Here is a 16,345-nt window from a genome sequence, read left to right as displayed (position 1 = left end):
CATCATTTACTCACCCTCAAGTTGTTTTAAACCTGTATGAGTTTCTTTCTTCCGCTGAACACACACAAAAAAAAATGTCAGTAACCAAACAGTTGGAGTATTTTTTCCTACTATGGAAGTCAATGGGGAACATAATGCAACGGTAGCCAAAGGATGACCGAAATAAACAGATTATGTGTATTAAACTGAAAAAATTAATTGCAATATAATATATATTAGTCTTTACCGTTTATGAAATAAACCATACACTTGTTCTATATCTCTTTCTGTACTGTAACAGTAATAATAAAGTGCAAACTGTCTGAATAATGCATAGGCCTGTGTGTTGTTGGGTGTTAAAGGATTAGTTCACTTTTAAAAAAACTTTTGCTGATAATTTACTCACCCCCATGTCATCCAAGATGTCCATGTCTTTCTTTCTTCAGTCGAAAAGAAATTAAGGTTTTTGATGAAAACATTCCAGGATTTTTCTCCATATAATGGACTTTACTGGGCACCAAACGGTCCAAGGTCCAAAAGACAGTTTCAGTGCAAACTGCAAACTGTTCAAAGGGCTTTAAACGACACCAGACGATAAATAAGGGTCTTATCAAGCGAAACGATCGGTCATTTAAAAAATAAATAACAAAGTTTAAGTTTTATAAGCTCAAATGCCCGCCTTGCTCTGTTCTGTGATGCACGTTCGTGACTCTCCTGTTCGAACTCGTTCATCAAAATGAACAAATCTTTTTTCAAGTCAATTGATTCATTTAACGACCGAAATGAACGAATTGACTCGGAAAAAGATTTGTTCATTTTGATGAACGAGTTCTAACAGGAGAGTTACACAGAACAGAGCGAGGCGAGCATGTGAGCTTATAAAACTTAAACTTTGTTATTTCTTTTTTAAATGAGCGATCGTTTCGCTTGATAAGACCATTATTCATCGTCTGGTGTCGTTTAAAGCCATTTGAACAGTTTGCAGTTTGCACTGAAACTGTCTTTTGGACCTTGAACCGTTTGGTACCCAGTAAAGTGCATTATATGGAGAAAAATCCTGGAATGTTTTCATCAAAAACCTTAATTTCTTTTCGACTGAAGAAAGAAAGACATGGACATCTTGGATGACATGGGGGTGAATAAATTATCAGCAAAAGTTTTTTTAAAAGTGAACTAATCCTTTAACTTAGAGCTTTAAGTATTATACATAATATCCCCAAACAAACATGAGTCGCTTCTTAAGCAAGACGAGTTTGAAACTATATCTGTCCGTTTCCAAGTGTTCCTGCTCCTGGATACACGGTTCTTTACTGGTGTTAAGTCAAGCATCACTATTATGCATACTTGGGGTTAGTGACTTCAAGAAACCTTTGTTAAACTTTTGTGCTACAGATTTGTGCTACAGATATTAATAATACCTCATTATTTTGGGGGGGTTTTAGTCATTTTTGGACAGTTGACTTGCATCGCAAGTGATATTTTTCTATTTCTTTTCAGAAATACTTTTAGGAAATTATGCAATTTGTTTTTTTAGCATCTCGGAAAACTTTTTAATGGTGGGTAAGGGAAGAGCTCTTCAGCGCAGACGGATGCGGGGTTTACTTCGTAATGTCAGTCTGATTCATAATAACATTAGCAGTCTGTGGTCCGCTTGCATGGCTCCTTTGGGACATGTGATTCATTTTAAGATCATCTCTGTTGTTTTCCTACAGAGGTCATCTGTAAACTCAGACATAACTAAACATTCTAGCCCTTCCAGGTCTTCTTGATATGTTTCTCTAAAAGATCTGCAAGTTATAACACCTGATAGACCAAGTTATTTTATTTTAGTATTTTTATTTTATTTTACTTTACATTTTATTTTTAGTATCTTGTCTCATTTAATTTTTACTCTATTTATTGATTTTTGTGTGTTTTATTTTTTTGTGTTTTTTTGTTTTTATTTAACAGGAGTACAATTTTAATTAATAGGTTTATTTATTTTATTCTCTATTTTATTTTATTAAGTCTTTTATTTTTCATTTGATTTTTTTTCCTTATTTTATTTCATATTTATTTTATTTTTAGTCTCTTGTTTCATAAAATTTTTACTCTATTTATTTATTTATTTATTTATTTATTTTTGTGTCTTATTTTTTATTGCTTTTTGTTTTTATTTTACAGGAGTAAAATTGTAATTAATAGGTTTATTTATTTTTATTCTCTTTTTTATTTTAAGTCTTTTATTTTAATTTTAATTTTTTTTACTCATTTGTTATTTTTTTTGTCTTTTTCCTATTTTATTTTACAGAAACTAAAAGTAAACAAAAAATACATTTTATTTATTTTTTAACAATTTTAAAAATAAATTTGATTTATTTTTTGTCTTTTATATTTCATTTTATTTTATTATTTATTTTATTTAACTTTTTGTCATGTCATGTGATCTAAATTTCAAACCACGCTCAGATTTGTTTCTTCCAAATGAGCATCATTGCTTAATGAGACATCCCCCCCTCCCCCCCCCCCCCCTCGCCCCCAAGAGGTCTATTTGTGTTTCTGACTGCTACACCATTCACAATGCTAAACATACGCTGCGCCGCACTATAATTACATGATGTGGTTGTTTACGCAACAGGATTTTTTGATTGTTTGAAGGACATTTGGATTCGACCACAAGTATGAAGCAACATTGTGTATATTTGATTTAAATGCAGAGTAATCATGGTCACTTAATGTAAGAGCAGTATATGACCTGAAACGTTTAGGCGCGCTACGCTGCTGCTGCTAGTGGTAAATGAGCTCTGCTGGTTGGATCCAGCTACATTGTGGCGTATGAAAGCTGTCTTGAGGCCTACAATGAGGTTCCCATTTTCATTGTGTTAATGCGTGTGGGTGGAGGAGGATTCTGGAGAAAAGGCAGAGTTACGCTGTTGCTGGTACACGATTACAGGGCTATTTTTGGGGGCTTTTCTATAGTCGATCGTTAGAGGAAAGAATATATCTGATTAAAAGTGTATCTTATCGTATTTCAAATCATCTCTACATGCGTTTACTACATTGTTATTACTACAACTAAGCACACATGCAATGTGATCTCATTAATAACTAGTGATATTTTGAGATAGCCAGGTTGATTAATAATCAGACAATATTTTGCCATTTTGAGATTGTCAACATTTCTCAATCATAATTTTCTGTTCACATTTACTGTAAAATGTGCTTAATTTGCATTTCAGCTGTTTTGAGCACATCTCATCTCAAACAGTACTGTTATTGACATTTATGCATTAATTATTATGACAGATTGCAGTGGTTTTAATTATATTCTTCAATAAAATATGAACATATTAATTTGATCCTGGGTGCTTTTGATCCTCTTGGAAAAAAATACATATATTTGAGTGAATTGATGTTATCAAACACCTTGTTTGAGACATTGAAAAGTGATTTGTTTTGCTAAATTGGGTTTGTTTGAACAGTTCATTTGAATGCAACGGATCAAAAAAACTAACAATTCACCGGTTCTTTTATCTTAGCACTACGCACAATAATGAACTATTTATTAAAATAATGAAAACACAATCTTGCTGTTTTTCAATGCAGAACATGTTCTGTGTGAGTATTGATTCATTCGGTCTGTTCCTGTGGCCCATAACCAACACCAATGGAGTGCCTTCAAAGTACAGTGACATTTATGGCATTTCCAAAAATCTGTGCACTTGTCATTTCAAGAGGGACCTTTTGATTTGAGGCATGTCATATGTGTGGATGCAGGGCAGTGATTTCTTGCAGTTTGCTTTTATTGGAGCAGTGGAGCAGCCTACAGCATCTTAAGAGCATTGAAGAGCGATCTGTGAGCCCACGCTCGCCTGCTAATGCTTTTCAGCTCTCCTCCCCGATCCTCTGGCTGGACTCCCAGAGTTCCCTTCTCGCACTCTTCGTATCTCTCATCCCGCTTAAAGGGATAGTTCTCACACACACACACACACACACACACACACACACACACAAATTTAAGTAAATTCTGTCATACCCTATTGTTACAAAACAGGATGACCAAATTGAACAGCAATGGGAGGTCATCACTTAAATAATATAATGTTAATTAATGTTGTGTATAAGTGTGTGTGTGTGTGTGTGTGTGTGCATGTATGTGTATGTATATAATGTGCACTATTTTACATATACATATTGTACATATACTATATTATACTTGTACATATACTATTTTATATTATATTTAGGCTCTATATACATTGGGTGAAGTATTCCTCTAATAGTGATTTGTCAGAGAAACATCTTTCCAAACAGTTTTGACCCTCCTTTGGGAATTCTTTCTTCTCTCGAGTGCCTGGTTGTCCTCTTTTGTAATGTTTTGTTCTGACACGTTACGCTTTCTGAAAAATGACATTTAATAATCTGTGTTCGTAAGGTCTCTTTTTGACACAAACGTGAGGTGAATCCATGAGCTTGTTTTCGGAGGATAAATGAGAGCAAGAGAGAGAGAGAGATGCGTCTTTAAAATGTCTCTCTCTCTCCCCCACCTCCCACCGATTCGCTCAAACCTATGATTTTCTCTGCAGTAGAGGAATTGTGACGTGTGCAAGTTGGTGGAGCAGCTGCATTTTAAAAAGCTTGACACCCACGCGTTCTCAAGACCACTAGTGCAAACAGCGCTTCTCTACTACAGGCCACACTCGTTACTGCGACATCACTGGTGTGCCTTCTTCTCTCGATATCTCTCCTAGCATATGACATATGCTGGTATTTGTATAGACTATAATGTGGATGGATGGAAGGATGGATGGATGGATGATAGGTGGAGGAAGAATGAATAAATAGATGGATGGATGGAGGATAGATAGATAGATGGAGGAAAGATGAATGAATAGATAGATGATGGATGGATGGATGGAGGATAGATGGATCAATAGATAGATGATGGATGGATGGATGATAGATGGATGAATAGATAGATGAGAGATGGATGAATAATGGATGATAGATGGATGATGGATGGATGGAGGATGGATGGATGAATAGATAGATGATGGATGATGAATGGATGGAGGATAGATGGATGAATATAGATGGATGGAGGATAGATGGATGAATAGATAGATGATGGATGGATGATGGATGGATGGAGGATAGATGGATGAATAGATAGATGATGGATGGATGGATGGAGGATAGATGGATGAATAGATAGATAGATGATGGATGGATGATAGATGGATGGATGGATGGATGGATGGAGGATAGATGGATGAATAGATAGATGATGGATGGATGGATGGATGGATGGATGGAGGATAGATGGATGAATAGATAGATGATGGATGGATGATGGATGGATGGAGGATAGATGGATGAATAGATAGATGATGGATGGATGATGGATGGATGGAGGATAGATGGATGAATATAGATGGATGAATAGATAGATGATGGATGGATGGATGGATGGATGTATGGAGGATAGATGGATGAATAGATAGATGATGGATGGATGGAGGATAGATGGATGAATAGATAGATGATAGATGGATGGATGGATGAGGATAGATGGATGAATAGATAGATGATGGATGGATGGATGGATGGATGGATGGATGGATGGATGGATGGATGGAGGATAGATGGATGAATAGATAGATGATGGATGGATGGATGGATGATAGATGGATGAAGGATAGATGGATGAATAGATAGATGATGGATGGATGGATGGATGGATGGAGGATAGATGGATGAATAGATAGATGATGGATGGATGATAGATGGATGGATGGATGGAGGATAGATGGATGAATAGATAGATGATAGATGGATGGATGGATGGAGGATAGATGGATGAATAGATAGATGATGGATGGATGGAGGATAGATGGATGAATAGATAGATGATGGATGGATGGATGGATGATAGATGGATGAATAGATAGATGATGGATGGATGATAGGTGGAGGAAGAATGAATAAATAGATGGATGGATGGAGGATAGATAGATAGATGGAGGAAAGATGGATGAATAGATAGATGATGGATGGATGGAGGATAGATGGATGAATAGATAGATGATAGATGGATGAATAATGGATGGATGGATGATAGATGGATGATGGATGGATGGAGGATAGATGGATGAATAGATAGATGATGGATGGATGGATGGATGGAGGATAGATGGATGAATAGATAGATGATGGATGGATGATGGATGGATGGAGGATAGATGGATGAATATAGATGGATGGAGGATAGATGGATGAATAGATAGATGATGGATGGATGATGGATTGATGGATGGATGGATGGATGTATGGAGGAAAGATGGATGAATAGATAGATGATGGATGGATGATAGATGGATGGATGGAGGATAGATGGATGAATAGATAGATGATAGATGGATGGATGGATGGAGGATAGATGGATGAATAGATAGATGATGGATGGATGGAGGATAGATGGATGAATAGATAGATGATGGATGGATGGATGGATGGATGATAGATGGATGAATAGATAGATGATGGATGGATGGATGATGGATGGATGGATGGATGGATGGATGGATAGATGGATGGATAGATGGATGAATAGATAGATAATGGATGGATGATAGATAGTTGGATGGATGATGGATAGATGATAGATGCATAGGCGTAATTTGCGGGACGAGTGCGACATGTCCCCACCACTTTTTCTCAGGATCGGTATTGTCCCCCACCACTTTTTGAAACATTATGAGGCACGGATGTACCTAATACAAATAAATAAAATATCTCCAGAGCATTAATTTAGTTCGTTATTAAATAAGAGAAATGTGTTGTTTTTTAAATCAAGCTGAGCGCTGGTTGCCGCGGTTATCAGTGTCATGGATACAGTGTTTTCTTGTGGCTCGCGCACAGTCTTCACTCGAACGCGCTCTTCAATCTATCGCCGATGTGGAGACTCTCTATTCGTTCCGGTGAAATCACAAAACAAAATGCACACAAACGTGTCCCTGCTTGATATAGACTGTAACCACTGATGAACATATTCGGTTTTGATGAGAAGAAAAAAACCTATACGAGTGCGGATTAGAACCCGTGAACTCTGACACGCTTGGCAAAAGATCTACAACTAGACCAGTGAGAAACTGAAACAGAATCTGCGGATCTATACATTTACTCGCCACTAACAATATTAGTAGATCTCATTAAAAACTAATTAAACCCAATGTAACGTTACTATTGAAATTGATTTCTAGACATCGTATTATTTGGTCGTTACACTTGTTACCTATGAAGATTTGACTAGCTCTCATTTAGTTAAGGAGCCGAATGGAGGTCCTTAAAATTCTGGTACACTCTCTTGTTGGTCCCATGGAAAACGGCCGGCCATTTTGATGCATGTTGTCATGGTGATTGAGACAGGGAGGAGCAGTTATGGCCTGAAGGAAGAGTTCAGCTGGTGTGTGTGTGTGTGTGTGTGTGTGTGTACATTCTATACACAATATAGTGTCATTTTAGACCTTATAAGTGCACAAAACGGTCAAACTATCCTGGCAAACTATGCTTACAAATATATATATATATTATTTTTTTTTGTAAAAAAAAAAAAGGGATTACCATCAAAATATACCACTTGTACTCCATTATTCCATTATTCTTTGAAGTACCTTACAGTACCATTCTGGAACCATAATACACGATTATACTGTCCGATTATTATTCATATATAATGCTTCTTAAATGGTGCTGTAAGGTACTTAGAAAAATATCATGATATTACTACTATGGCAGAATCAAACGCACAGTGGTTTTGGTAATATGGTGGTACTTTTTTTTTGTTAAAATCTCACTCTAGATTTTACATTCTAAACCATTATTTTTATTGTCATTTAAAATTGATCAAACCACCATGGTATTACCACTTATGTACACACACACACACACACACACACACACACACACACACACACACACACACACACACACATATACATACATGCAGTACCATTACTTTTGCATTCGGTTATGAATGTATTAAGTTTCATGATATTTGTAACTATTTGAATGCACTAGTGATCTGTTGCACATTATACAATATATTTAATGACTAATTCATCATATTGTGAGGCCCTTTGATAACTTGTCAGTTTTTCCACATTTTATTCTCAGATATCACACAGGATGCATTTGAGGTCAGTATCAAAATAGTTTGAAACAAGTTTCCTGAACAGTCTTTAATTAGTACAAACTACCCCGAAGAAAAGACACGTCAGCTTTAACATAGCATAGAGATCACAGTGAAACTTAACGTGGCCTCTCAATACCGATGAGGTAGAAGGTTTCGCAACGCGACGTCGTTGCATTAGTGTGTGTGCGAGATCACTCCTCCGCTGACTCATTCCATTCCATTAACATGCTTTCCAGCACTTTAGTCACCCGTTCGACACCTAGTCATCAGCGTGGCCCAAATAGCAGGCTGACAGTAGTGGGGCTAAATCTGGCGTCTGAACCCTGGACACATCAGAATGATGCCCTGCCAGGAGGACGTGATTCAGACCAGGAAGTGGATTTGCTCACTTTTAGGAAGCTGCTAAGTCAGGTGAAGTGTGCCATTTATTTTTATGTTAAATACCGGTACTTGCTTTTATCCCAGTTTAGTGCAGACTAAAACTATAAGCAAGCCTTTGTTTGTGCTCTGTTTGTTTGTGGTGTTAACTCTTAGATCAACCAATGAGGTGGGTTTGTGGGCGGGACTTTCTCTTTGGCTGAACAATGGAAGATGGAGGGCAGGTGGAGGTTTCGGAGAAATAGTTTGGAAATGATAGTTTTTTTGGCGCAACTGGTACAGAAAATACACACTTCCATTTTACCTTCATATTTGTCATATTATGACAACTATAAGTGATGTGATAAAGTATGTTCAACAACCAAAGTTTAAGGCGGGACCTTTCACCCAACAGGAACTGATTGGATTGTGAAGAGTATTATTGTAGCAATTATTTATATTATTATTTTAATATTTGTTATTATTTTGAATTAGCTTTTATTTGTATATTTTAAATTTTAGCTATTGCTTTTGTCATTTTTACTATTATTATTTTTTACTTTATTTCTATTTAGCTTTATTTTATTTTTATTTCAGTTTTAGTAATTCAGCTCAAACTTGTTTTATTATTTCAGTTGGTTGCCAAAGCAACATTTCTCATTTTTATTTTATTTTACTTTAGCTTTATTTTTAATTAACAAAAAAACCCTAATAGTTTTTGCTTTAGTTAATAATAACCCTGAAATTATTATTCCTTTTTTTTTTTTATTGTTGTTATTGTTATTAAATTGTACTAACATTTTACCGGTTACCATGTAATTGTAAATTTTTTGGTTTCAATATATATTTTATTATTTTAAATAATGAGCACTGATAAAATAGTTCAGTTTCAAGTATTAAATAGGGAATATTAAAATGAAAGTTGCACCCTATTGACTATCCCCCCCTCTAGGGCTGTAGTCAACCAAAGAAATCCTTACCGTACGTTCACACCGCCGCCGGCGAGAGCGGCAAAATTCGCTCTCGCCGCCCTGTCAGCGACGCCGTGGAAAGATTCGTGGACGCTCTGATGCTCTGACGTAGATCGAATGCTTGGTCTTTTTTAAAACTTTATTTAAAGGGGCCGCGAAGCAAACAAGCATGTCGATCGTTATGTTTGCAGAAAATGTATCGATGGAAAGAACTTAATTATAGTGACATGTTTGCTAACGAAATAAACAAATTAAAAGCCATTTGTTTGGTGTGGCTTTTGTGTTCATGGTTAAATGCTATTCTAATTTGCATTCCCGCTGAAAAACAAGCGTTCTAGCACGAATATCTTGCCTATAAATAGTGTTGCGCGCCTTCTTATGAAATTCAAATGATCAACCTCTCCTCTATTTTGCTTAAGAACTAATGTGGTCGGAACCTTTGTTACTTGACTGCGTTCTCTGGAATCCTCTCAAACGGAGCACATCTACATTCCGATTGGTTGCCGCCGGCTGCCGCCGAACCGCGTCATAGCTCATTTCCCTAAAGTTGAGCTGATTTCAACTTCTTCTCGCCGCTCCTCGCCGCTCTCACCGTCCAAGACGCGCCGCGCCGCCCTCGCCGGAGCTCGCCGCCGGCTCTCATTGAAAATGAATGACTTCCGGCCACTTTGACGCTCTCGCCGCCGGCGGTGTGAACGCACAGTTAGTCGACCAAAGTCTTGTCCTGCGCAGCGATTAGTCGACTAAAAAAAAAAAAAAAAAAAAAAACGCTTTTTTGATTTAACATTTTTTAACAATTGTCATAGAGCATTTATAAACCAACAACGAAAAAACATCAAAAATACCGAAAACTATAATAATAATACAATTCTTTGAAAATTAAGTGATTTTTTTTAACTGCAAAAAGTGAGGAGCACTGTCGTTAACAGTAACAGTCACAATCGCGCACCTGACCACACCACACGCTACAAAAAATATAACTGCTATCTGCCACAATGAAAAATCCTAACAAAAGCTCTCGTTTATACAGGCTGTATATTCTTCTTTACTTTCAAAGCTATGGGTTAACTTTTGTCCAGCCGATAGGAGTTTTAAAACAAACACACAAAAAACCCAAAGAGCCTAAAAACAATCCTAATAATAATAGGCTGTACGGTAGGACCGCATATAGGTTTATTTTCGTTTTGTTACATAGGCTATTTTCAAATGCGTCAAGACGGTCAAGTGTACAAATAAAAACAAAAACATATCAAGAAAACACAATCTATTGAGTCAGCATGATAAAGCCGTTAAAGGGCCTGCTCACGTCTTTTGCGCGCTCAAGTTCGATTTCAAATGTAGGCGCGCGCTCATGATGGAAGCAACTTTTTTTTCCAAGTGCGTCCACGCCGCACCGAGATAAAAACATAATAGTGTATAAAAACATAAAAAACGAAACAAGTAGCGTTCTAACTGAATGAATACAGCTAAACTACCTATATCCCTTACTGAGCACGAGCAGCAGCGCAGCCAGCCACAGGTGCGAACCGAGTGCTCTATGTGTGTGCGCTAAACTGTGGCGCTGTTACAAAATAGCCTAAATTAAAGCATTTAAAGTTGGGGCTAAACCATAGGTTAATTATATTTAGAATACAGTAATATATAACTGCTTATAAAGTAATAAATATCAAGGAGTAAATCATTGAACATTTCTTTCTATTAAAAAAAAATAAAAAATAAAAATGCAACTGGTCGACCAATAAGAATGTCAGTCGACCAAGACGGCATCGACCGATTAGTCGACTAAACGACTAAAGTTGACAGCCCTACCCCCCTCCCATACTATGGAAGTCAATGGGGTCCATCAACTATTTGGTCACCAACGTTCTTAAAAATATGTTCTTTTCAGAAGAAAGAAATTCATACAGGTTTGGAACAACTTGAGGGGAATTAAATGAGGACAGATTTTATATTTTTGGGTGAACTATTTGGGTGAGCAATTTTGCTTTCATGTTGACTTTAACAATTCATGCATCATTGTAAAACAAAACATATGCATAATTAGAAAGCACAGCATTTATGGTGTGTTTTTATAGCGATCAAATTCTGTTGTTCATTTGAAAGCATTGTAAACCGTATCAATGGCTTTTTCTTTATCTGAGTATAAAGGCGTTCACAACTCATCACGAACCCTCATTAAAGTTCAGTTGGCAGTAATTGTCTATCTGCATCCCGGCGGATCCTGCACACATTCTTTGATTCGTTCTTTGCTCCTGCCCCTCGGGGAGCGTCTTCCCTTACGTAACGTGACTACTGCACCACAGCGCTGCACACCTGCCGTGTGTTCTTCCACATGATCACGTTCTCACAGGGACCCCCTGCTTTTGACCTGGACTGCAGTGCAGCTTGGAAAATTACATAACCTTGCGTAACCTAATTAGTATTGGTAATGAGCTCAGGAGCCGATGGAGGTTTGAGTTTTTGCACGTCGTCCTTCCTAAAGTTGCACACAAAGCTAATTTAGCGATTTCTCATAATTAGGGAAAGATTTGTTGTTGCATGTCAAGCAACAATGTCAGTATTTAAAATTAGTAGCATATAATTGGGTGAAATATAATGGCAGCTATGTGAAAGCTCACATATTATTGTTGATACAGACAAAATCAAGATTTAATGATGATTTATGAACTGAAGTAATAGGTTCAGTGGTCCGCTGTGAGAGAAGACATACTGCCCCCTACTGGTGTTAGTTTATGGACACAACTTGTAATGTTGCAATTATGATTAGAATCTGTTTATGATTAGAACAGCTTCATATGTGCTCAAGGCTTATGTTTAACGTTATTATAGTAAGTAGTAGGTTTTTTTTAGGTCCCACAGACGTATGCAAAAGCTTACAGGTTAAAAGATAGTCACATTGTTTTTGGATTAGTTGTTGCACACTGATATGCTAATAAGAGACGCTGACATGGTAATTGAGGTGGGCGATGTAGTTAAAAATATTTTTCATTCTTTAGATGACATTTTTATTCTCTGAAATGGATTAAAAAGCGTTTCCTTTTCATCAAAAGTGGGTTAAAAATGTCTGTAAGAACAAAAACACAGACCTTTACTAATGATTTTTGACTAAAGAAAGAATTATTTAATCGTGTTCATCATTTGTATGTAGTGATATATCAATAATATATAATAATTATATGCGGTATATACACTACTTTTCAAAAGTTTGAGGTCAGATTTGACTTTAATTCAGCAAGAGCGCGTTAAATTGTTCAAAAGTGACAGTAAAGATATTTATAATGTTATAATGTCTTTCTATTTAATAAAGAATCCTGAAAAAATGTCACAGTTTCCACAAAAATATTAAGTAGCACAGCTGGTTTCAGGTTTTTACATTTTAATAACATTTCACAATATTACTGTTTTTTACTGCATTTTTGATCAAATAAATGCAGCCTTGTATTTTTATCAAAAACATTTAATGTGTGAAAAGAAAAGGTTGTTTCAGAGTAAAACTGGACTCATTTAATTAAATGGACACCTTAGAAATGATTCACAGACATGAATTGAACTAAATTTTGTGAATATTGGCGATATCACTCAGCTGCGTGCCAATTAAAGATGCTAGAAATGTTCTTATAATAGCACTATTTCTGTAACAATGTTCCTTTTAGATGTTCCTCAGTGTTACTGAAAGTTTCTTTAAACCAATTCCAGATCCGAAGATGTTCACTGAATTCTGTAAGATCCTGAAGCAATATCTGCATCTTCATAAAAAAGACGAGAGGGATTTGGCATGCTGCTTGCATCACTTTCTTGCTCTATTAGAAGTGTTTAAAATAAAAGACGAGAGGTCTAATTGTCTTACCGTAATTAGTTTTTCTGTTTTAATTAGACTGGCAGGCCAATTTCCAAAGGGTTCGGCGTAATAAAGGTGCGCCCTGAGGCTGAAAAAAGCATTCGGAAACACACTTTCTGATGGTCTGCATAATTAAATCGGTATAAATGAAAGGCATATCTAATGCTCTGTCTTTGCTACACCACCTCGCAAGGGCAAAATGTGTTTTTTCTCTCATCCATCAGTATTTGTATTCATTTATCCTCGCAGACGGTACCGCCGATGGCGCGGTGGTTTTTAATGAAAACGTAATGAGATGTTGAGTCGATATGGTCTTTATGTGCTCCCGTTTCTATGGGATCTCGTCAATTAAATGCATTTCATTGGATGGAAATAGTTTGTAAATGCATGTGTAGTTTCGTTCGAAAATGTTGGGCAACCCTGTGTGTTTCTGTAACGAGTCAACTTGTTTAACTTGTTGAATATTGGTTATAGTTTGTGAAGTGGACCGTTTTGATGCCTCTAGCTGTGATCTCTGCATTCATATTTCTGTCACACTTATGAGCTTTTTGCATTTTGTAGCACTACTTTTTAACTGATGTTTGTTTAATCTGACTTTAAATCAGACAAGTTTCATCACAGACAGTGGTTGGACTTGAAATATCAGTGGGGCGTCTTGCGTCAGAGCATTGCACAGATTCCAAGAGGAGTTAAACTAGTTTTTAAAGGGACGACCGTACTTTACTCAAACAGAATGGGACACGGTAGCATTTCTGCGTGTGCGTGTTCGCACCGGTACGGATAATGCACCAATGACTTCCTATTGGTTAAGGATTAGACTAATCCTACTTCAGGTTCAGGTAAGACAGGGAGGCCGTGGTCCCCTCCTCCTTCTCATGAAGGATTACAAAGGTTCGACATGTTTCCTGAACCTGTCTGCCACCTCCTCCCTCTTGCCGGGACATTTTTGATATTTGACAAAGCCAAGCTCATGATCTCAGCATGTCGTTAGTCAATCTGTCAAAAGCAGTACTAGAACAACACCGTCTCGTCTGAAGAACTTTATGGGAATATTAGAGATGATTAGGACCCTGAACTTGGTTTTAGTTTGTTTTTGGCCTGATAATGTCACTGGTGAAAGGATATTCCTGTAGTTTGGAGAAGTACTCATCATGATGTGTTTGGGAGGGAAAAGACGGCCAAGAGACAACCATGTGCAGTGGGGCGTTGAGGACTGTTTGATCTCAGTGGTTGTTACGGGGGTGACGAACCCTAATGCTGTCGACGCAGGTAATAAATACTTCCTCAAAGGCGAATTACCATGTTAACTTCCATCTTATCAACACTGGTACTGATTAATGCTCAGTTGTTTTCTGGCTTTTCTAGTGCTTGCTTTACAAATGTCTTTTGATTATTAAATAGCTGAACTGTATAGTGAATAGTTTCTTTTAAAATACTATATTCCAGAATTGAGGTCATCTCTGGTCTGATGTATTTTATTTTGGATAGTGTTGAAAAGGGGTAGGCTAATTGTAAATATCAAATATCCACGTGTGTGTCCACGTGTTGTAAAATAGTATTTATATTTAACTTTATAGACATTTGTACATTTATTTAAAATTTTCACATCATCTATAAGCGGTGAAGGCCGTAAAAATTAAGGTGCTTCACACATATGATAAATCTAGTTATGTGTAACTATTTTTGTGATGAATAAAAAGCGAGTCATCAGTGACATACGTATAATGTTTTTTTGATTGAAACGTTGTATCAGAACTATAGCATGAGGTATGTTTTTAGCTTGAGAGTTGATAACAAGAGTATATAGGACATACATCTTGCAATGGATACATTTTGTTGGCTAAATGTGGCTTTAAAGTTAAAGGGACAGTTCACCCAAAAATGATATTCGGTTAGTAATTACTCATCCTCATGTCGTTCCAAACCCATAAGACTTTCATTCTTGTTCGGAACACAAATGAAGATCTTTTTGATGAAATCTAAGAGCTTTCTGTACAGCTTATGCAACTGAAACCTTGACGATTCAGAACCGAACACGTGCTGCGTAACCATTCTTTCTTGTATGTTACGTACCTGTTACACAGTACGTTTGAGCTTCTGGAAGAGGTTTGTTTGGTTGAGCTTCTGTTTATGTTCGCTGATCAATGTTTATATGTGAGTAAAAGCCTAAATTAAAAGCCTATATGTCCATGTAATTAAAATCATTAGGTTATACAAATTGGAAATCTGTCAAAGATTTTACTCTTGAGTGGGTGGAAGCTCAAAATAAAAGGGCTTATGGTCAAGGGACTTGTGGTTTTTCTTATAAGAAAGACTTACAAAAAGTAAAAGACTAGTCTGGGATTAGCAGCCAGTGGCTTCTGTTGTGTTCTCAGACTCATACATGTAAGATTTCAGACATGAGTTCATAAAGGAGTAAATTGGATTAAAGTATTGTCTGGATAATTCAATGGTTATCTCAATAATGATGAAGAGAGAGAGAGAATGACAGGAAATATTTAAGGAAGGAAGGAATTAGACATGATAAAGCAAGGAGAGAAATAAGGAAATAAGGGAAGGAAATAGAGGGAAAGATAAAGATGGAAAGAATTTAAAAGGTAAGTAAGGAAAGAAATAAAAGGAGGGAAGGAAAGAAGAAAATAGGAAAATAAGAAATAGGCAAATGAACGGAAAGAGGGAGAGAAAGAAAGAACGAGAAAGAAATATGGAAAGGATGGAAAGAAGGAAGGAAGGTAGGAAAGAGACACAAATAAGGAAGAATAGACCTTCAGAAGGATAGACCTTCAGAAGGAAACAAGGAAGAAAATAATAAAAGTGGGAAAGATGAAGAGAGAAAGAAGGGGAAAGAGTGCTGCTGTATTATTTTGCATCTTTTAGAAGTCTTTTTCAATCAATTTGTGGCTGATATTTTCATAAATGAATATGTAATGTATATGCTGCTGTTCTTAGACAAAATTGATGCATTTTATTGTGCATTTTTTGTCCATCTTATGACAGCTGTAAGTTTACCATAGTCCAACTAAAATA

At 36.5% G+C, this 16,345-nt stretch overlaps 1 protein-coding gene across 1 annotated transcript in view; it reads left to right on the top strand.

Annotated features, from left to right (window-relative positions):
• The first annotated feature begins 14,164 nt into the window (after positions 1–14,164).
• Positions 14,165–16,345, top strand: part of agap3 (ArfGAP with GTPase domain, ankyrin repeat and PH domain 3) — a 113,205-nt gene continuing 111,024 nt past the window's right edge. The window contains exon 1 of the mRNA XM_056249288.1: positions 14,165–14,587. Coding sequence (XP_056105263.1) covers positions 14,470–14,587 — 118 coding nt within the window. The 5' untranslated portion in view covers positions 14,165–14,469. The remainder of the gene's footprint in view (positions 14,588–16,345) is intronic.

This window comes from Rhinichthys klamathensis, unplaced genomic scaffold, assembly GCF_029890125.1.
Source record: "Rhinichthys klamathensis goyatoka isolate OS25496 unplaced genomic scaffold, OSU_Roscu_1.1 h1tg000059l_1, whole genome shotgun sequence".
Lineage (NCBI taxonomy): Eukaryota > Metazoa > Chordata > Actinopteri > Cypriniformes > Leuciscidae > Rhinichthys > Rhinichthys klamathensis.
This window is presented reverse-complemented; position numbering and strand designations above follow the sequence as displayed.